Source organism: Vombatus ursinus, unplaced genomic scaffold (assembly GCF_900497805.2).
Source record: "Vombatus ursinus unplaced genomic scaffold, bare-nosed wombat genome assembly UNPS02007284.1, whole genome shotgun sequence".
Classification (NCBI taxonomy): Eukaryota; Metazoa; Chordata; class Mammalia; order Diprotodontia; family Vombatidae; genus Vombatus; species Vombatus ursinus.
Genome location: NW_020947062.1, coordinates 13,044,511 through 13,059,782, shown reverse-complemented (window position 1 = coordinate 13,059,782; position 15,272 = coordinate 13,044,511). Strand labels below are relative to the sequence as shown.

General features: G+C 42.4%; 1 protein-coding gene across 3 annotated transcripts in view; it reads right to left on the bottom strand.

The window, feature by feature from the left end:
- Positions 1-207: 207 nt before the first annotated feature.
- Positions 208-15,272, bottom strand: part of ASPG (asparaginase) — a 129,174-nt gene continuing 114,109 nt past the window's right edge. For all 3 annotated transcript variants that reach the window (XM_027848957.1, XM_027848959.1, XM_027848958.1), the window contains 3 exons: positions 9,917-10,016; positions 4,312-4,373; positions 208-1,308 (listed from right to left, as the gene is read on the bottom strand). In XM_027848957.1, coding sequence (XP_027704758.1) covers positions 1,293-1,308; positions 4,312-4,373; positions 9,917-10,016 — 178 coding nt within the window. In that variant the 3' untranslated portion in view covers positions 208-1,292. The remainder of the gene's footprint in view (positions 1,309-4,311; positions 4,374-9,916; positions 10,017-15,272) is intronic.

The window sequence follows — 15,272 nt, the reverse complement described above, 5'->3', positions numbered from 1 at the left end:
ATAGATTTAGAGCTGGAAGGGACGTTAGAGACTACTGAGCCCAATCTCCTCATTTATAGAATGAGGAAACTAAGTCTCAGAGAAGAAAGGGAATTATTGAAGGGTTTTTTTTGTTTTGTTTTGTTTTTTGTTTGCTTTTTTGTTTTGGTGAGGCAATCAGGATTAAGTAACTTGCCCAGGGTCACACAGCTAGTGTCATGTGTCTGAGGCCGGATTTGAACTCAGGTTCTCCTGAATCCAGGGCTGGTGCTCTATCCACTGCGCCACCTAGCTGCCCCCTGAAGTTTTTTAAACAATGTTAAAACCAAAAGGGGTCTTGGATACCATTTCACCCAATCATCTGATTTTTGAAACAGGTAAACTGAGACCAGAGACAGGGAAGAAAGGGAACTTGCCCAAGGTCACATAGCAAATAAGTGATAAAAGGTAGAACCCAAAATCAATTCTTATGATTTCAAGACTGTGACTCTTACTAATTTTATCACACTGTATGTCCAATAAGCTGTTTTTATTCAAATAGACTAACTTTCAAGGTACAAAATACAATGCTGGATGAGTGCTTTTTTATATTCCATGACAGATATGATAATAACTAAGATACCTGCCATTAGCAAATAGCCTTCTTTTAAGAAAAAAAAAAAACCTAGAACTTTAGGGTGATACAAAGCTGTTTACATGTATGTGTGTGTGTGTATTATATATATATAGAAAATCTTTTGACATGCCAAAATAATCTTAAATTAAACACAGTGGACAAATTTAGACAGGTATTGTAACAAACAACATCAATACTGAATCTTTTTTTTCTTTCAAATCAGCTTAAAAAAAAAGTCAATTCCTAATCGGTGTGAGCTTTTGTCCTCATATGGACATTATTGCCTCTGATGAAGAAAAAAAAAACATAAAAATAAATGTCAACTGGAACCGAAGATGCATATATAAAGTAGGTTGCAGTGCCCTAATCTCATTTTGGAAGTATAAATAACTTGTCAAGGGTCACAGAGGTGCAGTGAGGAGACATAGAAAAGTGATGCATGAAATAACTAACAGACAACGGAGCTTAAAACCACAAAGGATTTGGGTATCCTGGGCGCTTGGAGGCAGTGGTAGAGGAGGGAAAGGGCAAAGTGGGAAGCAGGGAGTTTCTCCTCTTCCCCCATCACCCACTCTGACTCCTTTCCTCCCCCAGCCACTAATAGCAGGAGGAGGGAAGGCAAGTTCAGCACCAGCAATGGAGGGTCTCAGGCAGCAGTTTCTCAAATGTTCTCCCTCTCTTCTGAGTGTAGGAAGCATCACAGTATGTCAGACCTAAAAAGGACACACAAAAAAGGTCTGAGGTTAAATCCTACCTTCTCTAGGAAGCCTTCCCTACCTCCTCCTTCTCTTCCTTCTTTTTTGTCAGACCTGTGATTTTATGTGTGTATGGAGCTCCAGATTGAGCAACTACTCCCAACACAGACTGACCCTTTCTTGTGGTCTTACAGGCTATGAGGGGCCCTGAGAGGTTCTCCAACTTCCATCCAGTTCTCTTTCAGCTGACCTCCTAGAGCACTTAGTATCTGGTCCACATCATTTGTCACCTGGACAATTACCCACCACCTGATGTTACTGTTCAAAGTTCTTTAGTATGTGGGTTTTACCTCCCCAGACCGAGAGCTTCATGGAGGCAAGCCCTGGGTCAGCTCCTCCTCTATCTCAAAAAATTGGGAGCTCCCAGAAGGCAGTCTGGCTCAAGCAACAAGCATTTATCAATAGATAAGCTTTTTCTCAGCTGTGCTGCTTAGAAGAAACAAACTAAGACTGGTTGGTCAGGGCACAGGGCTGTATCAGGAGGCTCCAAAATGCTTGTTGGTTAATTAACTGACTAACTGAAGTCTGACACAGGCTCCCCAAACAGATCTCTGGTGGAAGGAGAGAAGAGGTAGGGCATTGGAAGAGGCTGCCTTAATGATCATAAAATGTTGGTAATTAACTGCTTCCCTCTTAATGACTTAGAGGAAATTAATTGTGTTGTACCTTTAATTCAAGAATTAAAGTTATGTGTGTGTCAAATTTCCATCTAGACTCTATGAGAGCAAGGAACTTTATCTAAATTTCCCATCTCTCCTGAGTACTCCGTACATGTTGTTCTCCCCATGAAACCTTCCCTGATCCCCACACCTCCAGGTTACATTCCTCTGTTCTCTCTGTCTCTCTCTTTCTGTCCCCCTTCCTCTCTGCCTCTTCTCTCTTCGTCCCTCTGTCTCTTTCTATCTCTCTGCACATACACAACACATGCACACAAATACAGAGTGGATAGTCAGCTTCATAAGTAGGGAGTCCTGGCTTCAAGTCCTGCTCCTAACGTATACTGGTTGTGGGCATTTGGGCAAGTCACTCAATTTTTCAGTGTTCTAGGCAACTCTCAATAAATTATAACTCATAGAGAAGATACCAGTCTGCATTGGTAGAAGGATTTCCTCATCCAGAAGTTCCTTATACCTATAAAATCACAAGTCCTGTTTCTGGTCACCTTCATTTCCAGATATATCCTCCCCCTTCCCCATCGCCTTCCCCCAGTCATCCCCTTGAAACAAAAATTTTAAAAGAGAACAAAAAAATTAACCTACATCAACAGTACATACTATGTTAGCCACCCAAAGTCCCTCTTCTGTAAAGATGCATTTTCTCTCTTAATCTATCTCTCTTTGTTCTTTCTAACATACTCTAACATTATCCTCTTATGGCTCTTCAAACATTCTGGTTTTTTGGTTCTAGTTATTTCTCTATGTGTGAATGTCTCCCTCTTAACCCTCCCATAGTTCCCCTAGACTGTGAGGCAGCTGGGTGGTATAGTGGATAGAAAGCCAGGCACCCTAAGTTCAAATCCAGCCTTAGACCCTCACCAGCTTCACGAACCTGGACAATCCACTTCGCCTCAGTTTTCTCAACTGTAAACTGGGGCTAATAACAGTACCTACCTCACAGGTTGTGAGGATCAAAGGAGATACTTTATGTATACAGAAGTGCTTAATTAATGCTTGTTTCCTTTCTTTCTAGTCTTATCTACCTGTGACTCTTCCTCTCAACCTCTTCCTCAGAGAATCATGGGTCCTATCCACATCAAGGGTTCAGCAAATTTTTGCCCAATTGGAGATCCATTTTTTTGAGGACCAAGCAAGAGAAAAGTATTCATAGCTCTTGACTTGCAGTGGAAATAAAGAGTCCTGGGTGTGGAGGGAGGACCCAAGTTTCAAATATATTTACTAGCTTTTCAGCCAGGTGCAAATCTCAGCCTCTCTGAACCTTGATTCTTATTTCCATAAAATAGGAACCTTGTTGGAAGAGTCTTTAAGTGGGCATCTTCCTCCACGGCATTGGATGCTGACCACAAGCACAGCAGGACTGTAAAGATGTGGCCTGCTGTGAAACCTCATTTGTGAAAGCCTCCCTGTGTTCCCTTCCCATACCTTCACCAAAGATGCCCTTGATATGATACATGCCCAGCTTATTCTCATAAATATTTTGTATAAATATGAAAGTAGGCATTTTGGTCAGTCAGTCAGTCAACAAGCATTTAAGTACCTACTATGTGCCAGGTGCTGCACTAAGCACTGTAGGTCAGCACTTTGGAATATTTTCTTAGATTTAGAGTGGGAAGGGACCCCTAGGCCATCTAGTCCAATTTTTTTTACAGATGAGGAAACTGAGGCCCAGAGAGGTGAACTGATTTGCTCAAGGTCATATAAGTAGTAAATACCGGAGCAAGAATTTGAACCCAGAACTTCTAACTCCAAATCCAGCAACCTTTTATTGTACATGAATCCCTGCCTTCATTCTTGATCTCTCTTTTTTGAGGGGGAAACAAGAGGTAATAAAATCTGTGATTCTTTTCCCTAAGCATCCACTGAATTGTAATAAAGATAATACCACTACTTCTTGGTGCTATTTGTGAGTAAAGTGATTCACCCCAGTAGAGTAGGGGGATGTGAACCTTCCGCCTCTGCCATTCACCATCAACCTCAGTTTCCTCATCTGTAAAATTGACAAACCGCGTCTAAGGTCTCTTCTAGTTCTAAATCTATCATCCCAAGTATTTTTAAAAACCTGTGGTCTTTTATTCACATACATCATGTCTCAGTAAACTCTCCTCAGGTGAGCTGTTCTTGGTCTCTGTTTGCTGGAAGGCTGTACCACTTAGAACACTTGTCTGTAGGCTAGGCCAGGGCAGAGGACTCACAATCTTGGGAGACATCTTACTCCAACCAACACTCCTGAGCCCCTTCTCTCTCCCAATATTCTTGCCTGGATACCTTTACAAGTGCCCCTTACCTGGTCTCCATCCCGAGTGCTCTCAGGAGACTCACCAACTCGTGATTCCCAGCAGATTCTGCCTGGAAAGGAAGTTTTGCATAGTTATTGCTGCAGCTATATCTGGCAAACAATCCAGAAGAAAAGAAGGGAACACCCCGCCCCTTCCCTGTCAGCTCCTGATGGGTCATCTGTGGGTGGATCATCTGGCCAGAGCTAGGGCCTCCTCCTTTCTAGGATGCTGCCTTCAGTGACTGACCTACCCTCCAGCCCCTGATCCTTTCCTGCTTTTGCATCATCTCCTCAGTCAGACTGTGTTCCGCACCCCCCACCCTCCGTTGGCTAGACCCAGGGATGCTCATCTTCTGTACCCCACCTTCCACCATGACCCTCCCTGAGGGTCTAGTTTGATTCTCCCATCCCCCCAGGATGAATTCTTAGACAGCAGGGCTCAGATCTGTTCCTGGCCCCAAACTATGAGATTCTTGAGAGCGGCATCTGAATCTACTGCATCCACCAAATCCAGCAATACTTTGGTATCCAGAAGTTGTCTTTTACTCAGTGGCTATATAAATCATAGACCATAGAACTGGAAGGAAGCCGAGAAATCATCTACTCCAACCACCTCATCTAACAGACAAGGAAACTAAGGTCCAGTGGGAGGAAATAATTTGTACCAAGTCTTACATGGGTATATGAATTATCAATTTAGAGCTGGAAGGGACCTCAGAGGCCATCTCAAACAACACCCTCTTTTTGCAAGTGAGGAAAATGAAGCCCAGAAAGTTGAATGACTCGCCCAAGGTCACACAGATTTTAACACATAGAATTTGGATCGAAGTCTCTGGTACTCTATCTAATACATGGTGCCTTATGGGTAACCAGATGTTTGCTTGTTTTATCTATATATGGACTCCCTACCATCACCACCACCACTGTCGAGGGTACTGTTTGTTACACAGTGGTCAGTCAATCAGTCAATTCACAAGAATTTATTAAGCACCTACTACATGCAAGGCACTATGCCAGGTGCTGAGATACAAAGACAAAAATGAAACAATCCCTGCCATTAAGAGCTTACATTCTTTTGGGGAAAGAGATAGATGTATAGGTAAATATACATCCTATGTATTTTAAGCTTTAATAGTTTAAAACAGCATGAAGACTTTGGGATACCCATAGATATATAAGAATATATATATGCATATATAGCAGGTTGTATTTAAGCTGAGCTTTAAAAGAATCTAGGGATCCTAAGGCAGCAGTGAGAATAGAGACCATTCTAGGTATTCATAAGTATTTCCAAGCCTAGCACTGAGACTTGTCCCGAGGCCTTGAGCTTCATTCTGCTAGGAAAAGGAGGGCCAAGAGAAGGAATAAGAAGAAAACACTGACTATGCCATGTGGAGCTTGTTGAGAAAGCCAAAAGCCTCCTATGAAATCATTTAAGGCAGACTGTGTAACAGGAAAGAACCAAGTGATGTCATGTATGTAGTAGAGTGGAAAGTAATGCCAGAACCCTGGAAACCTGGGTTCAAGTCCCAGCCCTGCTCCTTATTACTTGTGTGACTTTGGGCAAGACACTTACCCTCTCCAGGTCTCCTCAGTTTCACCCCTGAAAAATGAGGGTTTTGGACAATTGGAACTCTAAAGTTTGCTTCTGGCTTGAACTTTTTACAATCTTATGGTCCTATGACTTAGGAGGTCAGAAAAGGGAGAAATAAGTGTGATTAGGGGAGGCTAATGGAAGAACATCAAGAGGCAGTTAGTGGATAGAGCTCTGGGCCTGGAGTCAGGAAGATCTGAGTTCAATTCCAGCCTTGGACACTTACTAGCTGTCTGACCCTGTGCAAGTCACCTAACTTTTGTTTGCCTTAATTCACTGGAGAAGGAAATGGCAGACCACTCTAGTACCTTTGCCAAGAAAATCCAATGGACAGTACTGGTGTTATGGTCCACTGGGTCATGAAGAATCAGACACAACTGAACAACAACAAAAAGGAGGATGTAGGTCTTGAAATTTGGGACAGATTTAGAGAGGAGTGGGGAAGTCTCTTCAGATCAGAGACACAGGACAGGCAGAGATACTCAGGGATGAATCTGTGGCATCACTAGCTATCCTGTGGGCCTGGAAGCTGGCCCTTCATCATCCTTAGACCTGGCTTCCAAGAGACTCAGTTTCCCCACTAGATTCTAAATTTCTTGAACACAAAGTCGAGGAAAGCTACACGCAGAATCAGAAAACCTGTTTTCCAGGCCCAGCTCTGAAACTTATATGCTGTGTGATATTGAGCAAATTACTTCGGTTCTCTGGACATATTTTTGTTTTTACATCGTCTACATTTCCTACTGTATCCCAAACCTTATAATAAAGATTAAAAAAGAAGAATCACAAATAAAGTCAGATCTAAATAACTGGAAAAATATCAGTTGCTCATGGGTAGGCTGAGCTAATATAATAAAAATGACAATTCTACCTAAATTAATTTACTTATTCAGTGCCATACCAAACTACCAAAAAAAATATTTTATAGCGCTCGAAAAAACAATAACAAAATTCATCTGGAAGAACAAAAGGTCCAGAATATTAAGGGAACTAATGAAAAGAAATGCAAAGGAATGTGGCCTAGCTGTACCAGATCTTAAATTGTATTATAAAGCAGCAAACATCAAAACTACTTGGTACTGGCTAAGAAATAGAGTGGTGGATCAGTGGAATAGGTTAGGTATGCAAGACACAACAGTCAGTGACTATAGTAATCCACTATTTGATAAATCTAAAGACTCTAGCTTCTGGGATAAGAACTCACTATTAACAAAAATTGCGGGGAAAACTAGAAAATAGTGTGGCATAAACCAACATCTTACATCCTATACCAAGATAAAGTCAAAATAGGTACATGATTTAGATATAAAGACTGATACTATAAGCAAACTAGGAGAGCAAGGCATAATTTACCTATCAGATCTATGGAGAAGGGAAGAATTTATGACCAAATAAGAGATAGAGAACATTATGAAATGCAAAATGGATGACTTTGAAAAGTTTTTGCACAAACAAAGCCAATGCAACCAAGATTAGAAGGGAAGCAGAAAGCTGGGAAACAATTTTTACAGCCAGTGTCTTTGATAAAGGCCTCATTTCTAAAATATATAGAGAACGGAGTCGAATTTATAAGAATATAAGTCATTCTCCAATTGAAAAATGGTCAAAGGATATGAACGGGCAGTTCTCAGAAGAAGAAATTATAACCATCTATAGTCATATGAAGAAATGCTCTAGATCACTACTGATTAGAGAAATGCAAATCAAAACAACTCTAAGGTACCCCATCACACCGATCAGATTGGCCAACATGACAAAACAGGAAAATGATAAACGTTGGAGAAGATGTGGGAAAATTGGAACACTGATGCCTTGTTGATGGAGTTGTGAACTGATCCAACCATTCTAGAGAGCAATTTGGAGCTATGCCCAAAGGGCTATAAAAATGTGCATACCCTTTGACCCAGCAATACCACTTCTAGGTCTGTATCCCAAAGAGATAATAAAAAGGGGGAAAGGACCCACATGTACAAAAATATTTATAGCAGCTCTTTTTGTGGTGGCAAAGAATTGGAAATTGAGGGGATGTCCATCAATTGGGGAATGGCTGAACAAGTTGTAGTATATGAATGTAATGGAATACTATTGTGCTATAAAAAATGATGAGCAGGCTGATTTCTGAAAAACCTGGAAAGATTTATATGAACTGATGCTGAGTGAAATGAGCAGAACCAGGAGAACATTGTATGCAGTAACAGCCACATTGTGCAATGACTGCTTTGATAGACTTGGCTCTTCTCAGCAATGAAAGGATCTAAGACAACTCCAAAAGACTCATGATGGAAAATGCTATCCTCATCCAGAGAAAAAACTATGGAGTCTGAATGCAAATGGAAGTATACTATTTGCTCTCCTTTTCTTTTATTGTTCTCTTGTTTCTTCATTCTCATGGTTCTTCCCATTAGTTCTAACTCTTCTTTAGATCATGACTAATGTGAAAATATGTTTAACATAAATGTGTAAGTCAAGCCTATATCAGATTGCACACTGTCTTGGAGAGGGAGGAAGAGAGGAAGGGGGAGAAATTTTAAAACTCAAAATCTTATGGAAATGAATGTTTAAAACTAAAAATAAATTAATTAATTATAAAAAAAGAAGAATGTCAGGAAAACTAACCAGTATCACAAAGATCTAATATTATATGCAATATTCCATATCTGTGATCCTCTACCTCTGCAAAAAATGAGGAAAGTTGTCTTCTCATATCTCATCTTTAGGGTCATTATAATTTTGCATCATTCAGCTTCAACTGTTTTGTTACCGTTATGTTAGTCTCATAGAATATCTCTCTGCCTTCATGACATGGCTCAGGCAATACCTTCTACATGAAGCCTTTTCTGATCACTCCAACTTCTAGTGCCCTCCATGCCTAAATTCTTTGTATTTATTTGTATTGATTCTCTTTATAGCACTTAATATTGTATTACATTCATGTGCCATAGTTTAACCATGCCCCAATCAAGGGGCATCTATTTTATTTCCAATTTTGCTACAAAAAAAAAGTCCTGCAATAAATGTTGGTATTTCTTCTTATCACTGATCAACTTGGGGTATAAGTATTTTGTGAGATATTTGGGCAAAAGGGTAGGGACATTTTTAACCACTTTGTGTAATTCCAAATAGCTTTCCAGAATGGTTGTACCAACTCACAGATCCACCAATAAGGCATTAGTGCACCCATCTTTCCACAACCCCTCCAACACTGACTATTCCCACCTTTTGTCATTTTTGTCAATTTTCTGGGTATAAGGTGAAATAGGGTAGTTCTGATTCATATTTCTATTATTAGTGATTTGGAGCATTCTTTTATGGGTTATTAATAGTTTGCAATTCTTCTCTTGATAACTCTTTTACCATATGCTTTGTCTACTAATATATTAGAATAGTTTTGGTTTTGTTTATTTGTTGATTGTCCACAATCTTTGAATATATGTATCTGTATATACATGTATGTATATGTACATACACACACATATATATAATACACACACACATCAGACTCTTATCAGAGATGTTTGATACAACTTTTTTTCCCCAGGAACAATATCATCTGATCTAGATTTTGCTTGTGCTCTTTATGAATCAGTATATCAAGGCTCTGTGATTTAATCCATGTAAGAAAAATATCCATGAAACCTATCTAACTTGGCCAATAGATCTCAAGAACGTTAACAAATGTCACACAGCTTGTATCAAAAATAGAATGTGAACCCAATTCTTTTTGACTCCAGCTTCAGCACTTGACCCTTGATGCCATATTGCCCCTGTATAAAGTAGGTACTTAACATTTATTGGTTGAATCGACAAATATCCTCCTCTCCCTCCACAATAGTAAAGCACCATAACTTAATTAGAAAGTGGTAACCTGAGATTCTGAGTTGATTCTATGTAGGGCTTATGAGGGTCCAAGACAATAGTGGTCAAATCAAGGATTTGGGACCGTTTTTGCACTTGCATCCCCTAAAAGCTCCTGTAAAATGTATTCAAGGTCTCTAGGACAGCTGGGAAAGTCAGACTTACAACTTGCAGTGGGGTTTGCCCATCATATCCCGTCTGGAATAGGTCCACGCCTGCCTGTTGCCACGCTATCAGCCCATCCCTGTCACCGCTCGCAGCCAACCTGTTGGAGAGAAGCCATCAGCAGACCCAGCCCCGGGTCCCTGGGGTGGTGGCTGCAGGAGGCCACGGGTAGCATCTTGTGTCAACCAAAGGGATGCGGGCCAAGAGCCCAGGGCAGGTGAAAGAAGGAGGTGATTATGACAGCACCAAACAGCTGAGCAAGCAGCAGCCTGGGGGTGGGGGTTGGGAGGGGGAGGGAATTAGCTGTGAGAATTAATAGGGCAGAACAGAGTCTAGTTTCACCCAGTGGGTGTGACCATGACTAACCAGAGAGAGACACAGGAGAGGGAGAGCGTCTCCAGTTTCATATTTCACAACATAGTTTTTTTTCTCCCTCTGGCACTTTAAGAGCAGAATGTGTCTTAGTTAACATATAGTTCAAAGTAGGAGAGAAACAGGAGGGAGGGAAAGAGGATGAGGGAATACAGCTGTTTGACCATATCACCTGGGAGGTTGAGAATGAGCATCCCAGAGCTAAGAATAGCTCCATGGCATTACTTCATCCAGCTAGGTCTTGTTACCCATCAGAAGCAAGGAAGCAGCCTTACCCATCAAAATGCCCACCAATAGGGAGAAGAAAAGGGAGAAAGAAAGGCTGGAAGCATCATTCTTCATCCCTCAGGTTCTTCCCTGCTTCCTGAATAAACTACTGACTTCTTCCACCCCACCCCTCCTCTCCGTGCTCCCAACCTGAGCCAAATTGGAGAAGGCTCCGTTCCTGGGGCCTCTCCAGGTGGGTAGGTGATAGAGAAGGTCATAGGTAATGTGCTGAGGACAAGAGAACTTCAGAGTCCTTCAACCTCTGACTGCAAAGGATCCATGAACTCTGGCATGGACACACCTAAGATCATAGGGAGGGAAAAGTACTTTCATGTACTTAGCTACAGATGATAATTAATCCTTCATTGTTTAATCTTTCTCTTTATGCTGTACCTTAAGACCTCCAGCATCCCTGGACTATATCCCACTACAAAAAAAAAAAAAAAAAAAAAGAACACCACTCCCCAGGGACACACAACACAGGAGAACACAGAGAAAGCCATTCAGGTAACCAGACTCCCTAGTGCTGACAACTCAGGGACCCTGAGATTCCACTTGGCTTTCTTCCCTTTCTTTCCCTCTCCCACCCTTCCTCCTTGTGAGCACAATATAAGGGGCAGTTTAGAACATACAGGTCCAAAAGTCTGAGCTCCCCACGGGCAGTCTCAGAGGGAGAGGGAGAGGGAGAGGGAGAGAGACAGGCTGGTGCCCTCATTAAGATTATTGACTATAATTGCTGCCTTCCTGCCCCTACAGTTGAATTGTCCAGCCTTCATGTTTGTGGTGATAGTGGGGAGGAAGCAGCCTCGAGCATTGCCTTACTAGAGACAGAGATGGACAACTGTTTGCTAAAGAAAACCAGGATGCTTCCAAAGTCCCTTCCAGCTCTCTCAATGATGGATGCAGAGCTCTTCCATATCCAGTCCTGTCTCCAAACTCCTCTAAGAGGCCCCATTGCCCAAGGCTCTGGGGAAGGTGGGCAGTAGGGGAGGGGGTAGAAGAATCAATCCTGTTCCTTATGGGAGGCTGAGTCACAGCCAGCGCCACAGAAAAGAGCCATCCCAGATCTGTTTTCTTGAAATTCTGGAGCTCCCAAACTTCAATCTTATCTTCTGGATGCCAGCTTCCCTCCTGGGGAGGGAGGACCTCCAGTATTAGCCAATGTGCCAGGTACTAATCAGAAACATCTCTTTCATCCCCCCTCCCCTCCACCCCTTGCAAGTGCTCAGGTAATAGGGTAGGGTTATTTCCCAGGGTGAGTAATACCCCCATTTCCATGGCTAAGAGGCCAGGGAAACCCACCCCTACTCAGTTCCAAAGAAGTCAGCCCTTTCCCTGGCCGTGGGACCTTCCTTAATCCTGACTTCAGGGCAAGTTGGAAGTATGGGAGATTGAGGGGGAGGAAAGAGCATAGACCACAGCTCTCAGAATCTAGGGAAGGCAGGAGACCTGGAAGGGAGCTAAGCTTCTCACCCCCCATGAATCCATTGAGCTCTTGCCTGCTCTGCCAGCCCAGGGAAAAGGAGGTCACATAATGTTGGGGTCTCATAGAACACATATCTCTACCACTTTGGGTTGGTGCTGCTCAAGACAATCCTTCCAGGTGGATTATGACAATGATGATGATGATGATGGTGGTGGTAATAATAATAACATTTATAGAGAGTTTTAGGATTCACAACAACCCTGTGAGGAAAATAGTGCACTATCAGCCCCATTTTACAGATGAGGAAACTGAGGCTTGAAAAGGTTCAGAGGCCCAATCAATGTCACAAAGCTATCAGAATCAGGATTCAAACTCAGTTGCTTCTATTCCAAGGTTTTTGTTTTATTCTTCAACTATCTCCAATAAAAAGAACCCTCCTAGAAGACAGAAGGAATACTCCTCACTCCCATACACCCCCTCCCCACAAATAAGTAGCTTGTATGCCGGGGGGAGGTGGCAGGAGATGCCCTATTGTGGACCCTTTGCCAGGAGGAAGGGCTGGTCAGAGATGCCACAGCCTCTGGACACTGAATTCCTTAATACTGGGCTTAGCCAGATCCTAAAGGGACCACCACTGGCATGCTAGTGTTTAGTGAATGTGACCTGATCTACCTAGCTACCTCAAGAAATAATTCACAGGATCATAGACATTTAGACAGGTAGAACATTTAGAGAACATTTAGGAGGAAAAAAAACCCTCATTTTATAGATGAGCAAACTGAGGCCCAGAGTTTAAACGACTTGCCCAAATCCATATAAGCAGCAAGTAGCAGAAAGAGAATTTGGACCTAGGTCCTTTGGTTCCAAACTGAGAGCTCTTTCCATTGTACCATGCTGTCTTCAAGAGCAATATGCCCTTACCCTGTCTCTGCACCCCAGCCCCCTTTCACCTGCTCCTCCAACCCAGGGTCTGGACTCTGACAAGGTCCCTCAGCCATGGGGACAGCCCAAGGACTTCCTAAAACAGCCTGAAGATCTGCCTCCCCCACCCCCAGTTGTGCAACAGAAACTTTAAACTGAAGCTAGTGTGGTATGATATAAGGAACAGTGCCAATCTTCCTCTGAACTATTTCCATTTTCCACATTGACCTCTGCCCCAACCATTCACTCCCCCACCTGTGGGTAAATGGTCTCTGACCTCACCTAGAACTGCCACTCTGGAATCACAGAATGTCAACACTGGGAGCAATGTTAGGATCACAGAGAATCACAGAGATCATCTCTGCCAGAACTGGAAGGGATTTCAGAATAAGAGAATATACACTGTCCCTGGGGAAAGGTTTGCCTGCAAGATGCTTTATGTAAAAACAAAAAGTATCAATAATATTCTTTTAAAATCATAGAAGGCAAAACATCTGAATTGGAAGGGACTGAAAGACCATCTTTTCTAACCCCTTCGTTTCATAGATGGGGAAACAGAGGAGAAAGAAGCAACTTTTCCAAGGTCACAGAGCTTGGATCATTGGACCCAGAACTTAGGATCATTTGGAACAGGGAAAGATCTTAAAGCACATCTAAGGAGATGGGACACAAAGCTTTTTTTCTTCTTAGGTTTCTGTCTTCCTACCCAACAAATATTGGTTCCATTCTCTCCAGAATCCACCCTAGAGATGGCCTAGAATAATACTCAAAGCCTCTGCTAATTAAGCTGTGGTGGGAAGGAGCCTTGATTATGATCAGAGATGTCTCACTCAGTATCTCTTTTCCCTGAGTATTAATCATAAGTTAGTAATAAACTCTTCAAAGGGTTAATCACAGCTCAGCACCAGCACTTTTGATGGGGAAGAGAAAGGGGCCTGGCTTCTCTCATCCAAAATTGTCTGTCCTTCCTTTTACAGAGGATGTTATCCTTATCTTTTCCCCCATTTTAAAAAGGGGGTAAATGAGGCCCACAGTGGGGAAGTGACTTGCACAAGGGCAAGTTGACCACCTCCTTCTAGAGGGATCACTTCCTCTCTAAAAGATGCCATTGTTGCCTGGACCTTGGGCTCACTTTGAGGTGGCTCTTGTTTCAATAAAACTTCCCAAACTGGACGTGCTATTGGGTAAGAACCCTGACCCGGGAATCAGGAAGCCTGAGTTTGCCGCGTCAGCCATATAATCACTGTGATTACATGTGAACACGACACTTCATAGAACAAGAGAGAAACGGGCCTTAGAAACTATGAAGTCCAACCTCCGTAATATAGAGGCATCGTGAGGGGAAGGGATTTGCTCAAGGTTACCCAGCAAGTCAAAGTCATTGACAAGACTCAAACCCATAGCTTGTCTCAGTTCAAGTCCACAGTTCTTTTCACTATGCCATGCTCTCAAAACCCCCTCTCTGGACTTTGATCTCTTTATCAAATGGGAAAAACGATACCTACTTGAAGGCATAAGACTGGACAAAGTGATTTTGCATAGCTCTAAGATCTATTCATCAAGTTAGGACTTTGGTGTCTGGGTCCAAGATTTCCCAGTTAATTTTTATGCAATAGAGACTTAAAAATGAAGCTAGTGTGGCATAATATAAAGAATAATGAATTTCAATCCAAAAGGATCTGACTTCAAATCCCAGCTTGGTTACTTGCTCCTTGTGTAACCTTGGGTACCTAACCTCTCTGGATCTCAATTTCCTCATTGATAAAACTAAAGTATTGGGCTAGACAGTCCCCAACGACCTTTCCAGACCCAAATCCCAGCATTTTTTTGGTAGAGGGCAGGATGTGCAGACCTGGGATTTTACTAGTCAGGGAACTCTCACTCTACCGATGCAGCCCATCAGTCGTTGGGCAAGTTAGTCTTAAAGAGATGCTTTATTCACTGCAAGTGACTTTCCCAGGGTCAAAACCAGTATGTGACAGAGGAAGAACCTGAAAACAGGTCCACCTGCCTTTAAAGCTGGCTCTCTATCTACAAGGCTACATAGTCTCTCATGAGTCAATCTTATCTCTACAATCCTATGAAATTAGCTATCCACTCAGAGACCACCCCCCCCACACTCCCAACACCCACATGCATTCCCTAGATGTCAACTCTTTCTCTGCCATTCTAAGCCTGAGAAGGAAGTGGAGGAGGAGGAGAAATAGCAGCCATGAGGCCATCCCTCCTAGGGGCCATTTCAATAGTTACCATTGTCTTAGCCAGAAACTCAAGGGCTGAGAAGAGGATGAAGCTTGAGTACCTGTAGAATTTGAATACCTAAAGGTCTTCTCCCTCTTTTTTCCTTCTTTCAGTCTTTCAGGGGGAGGG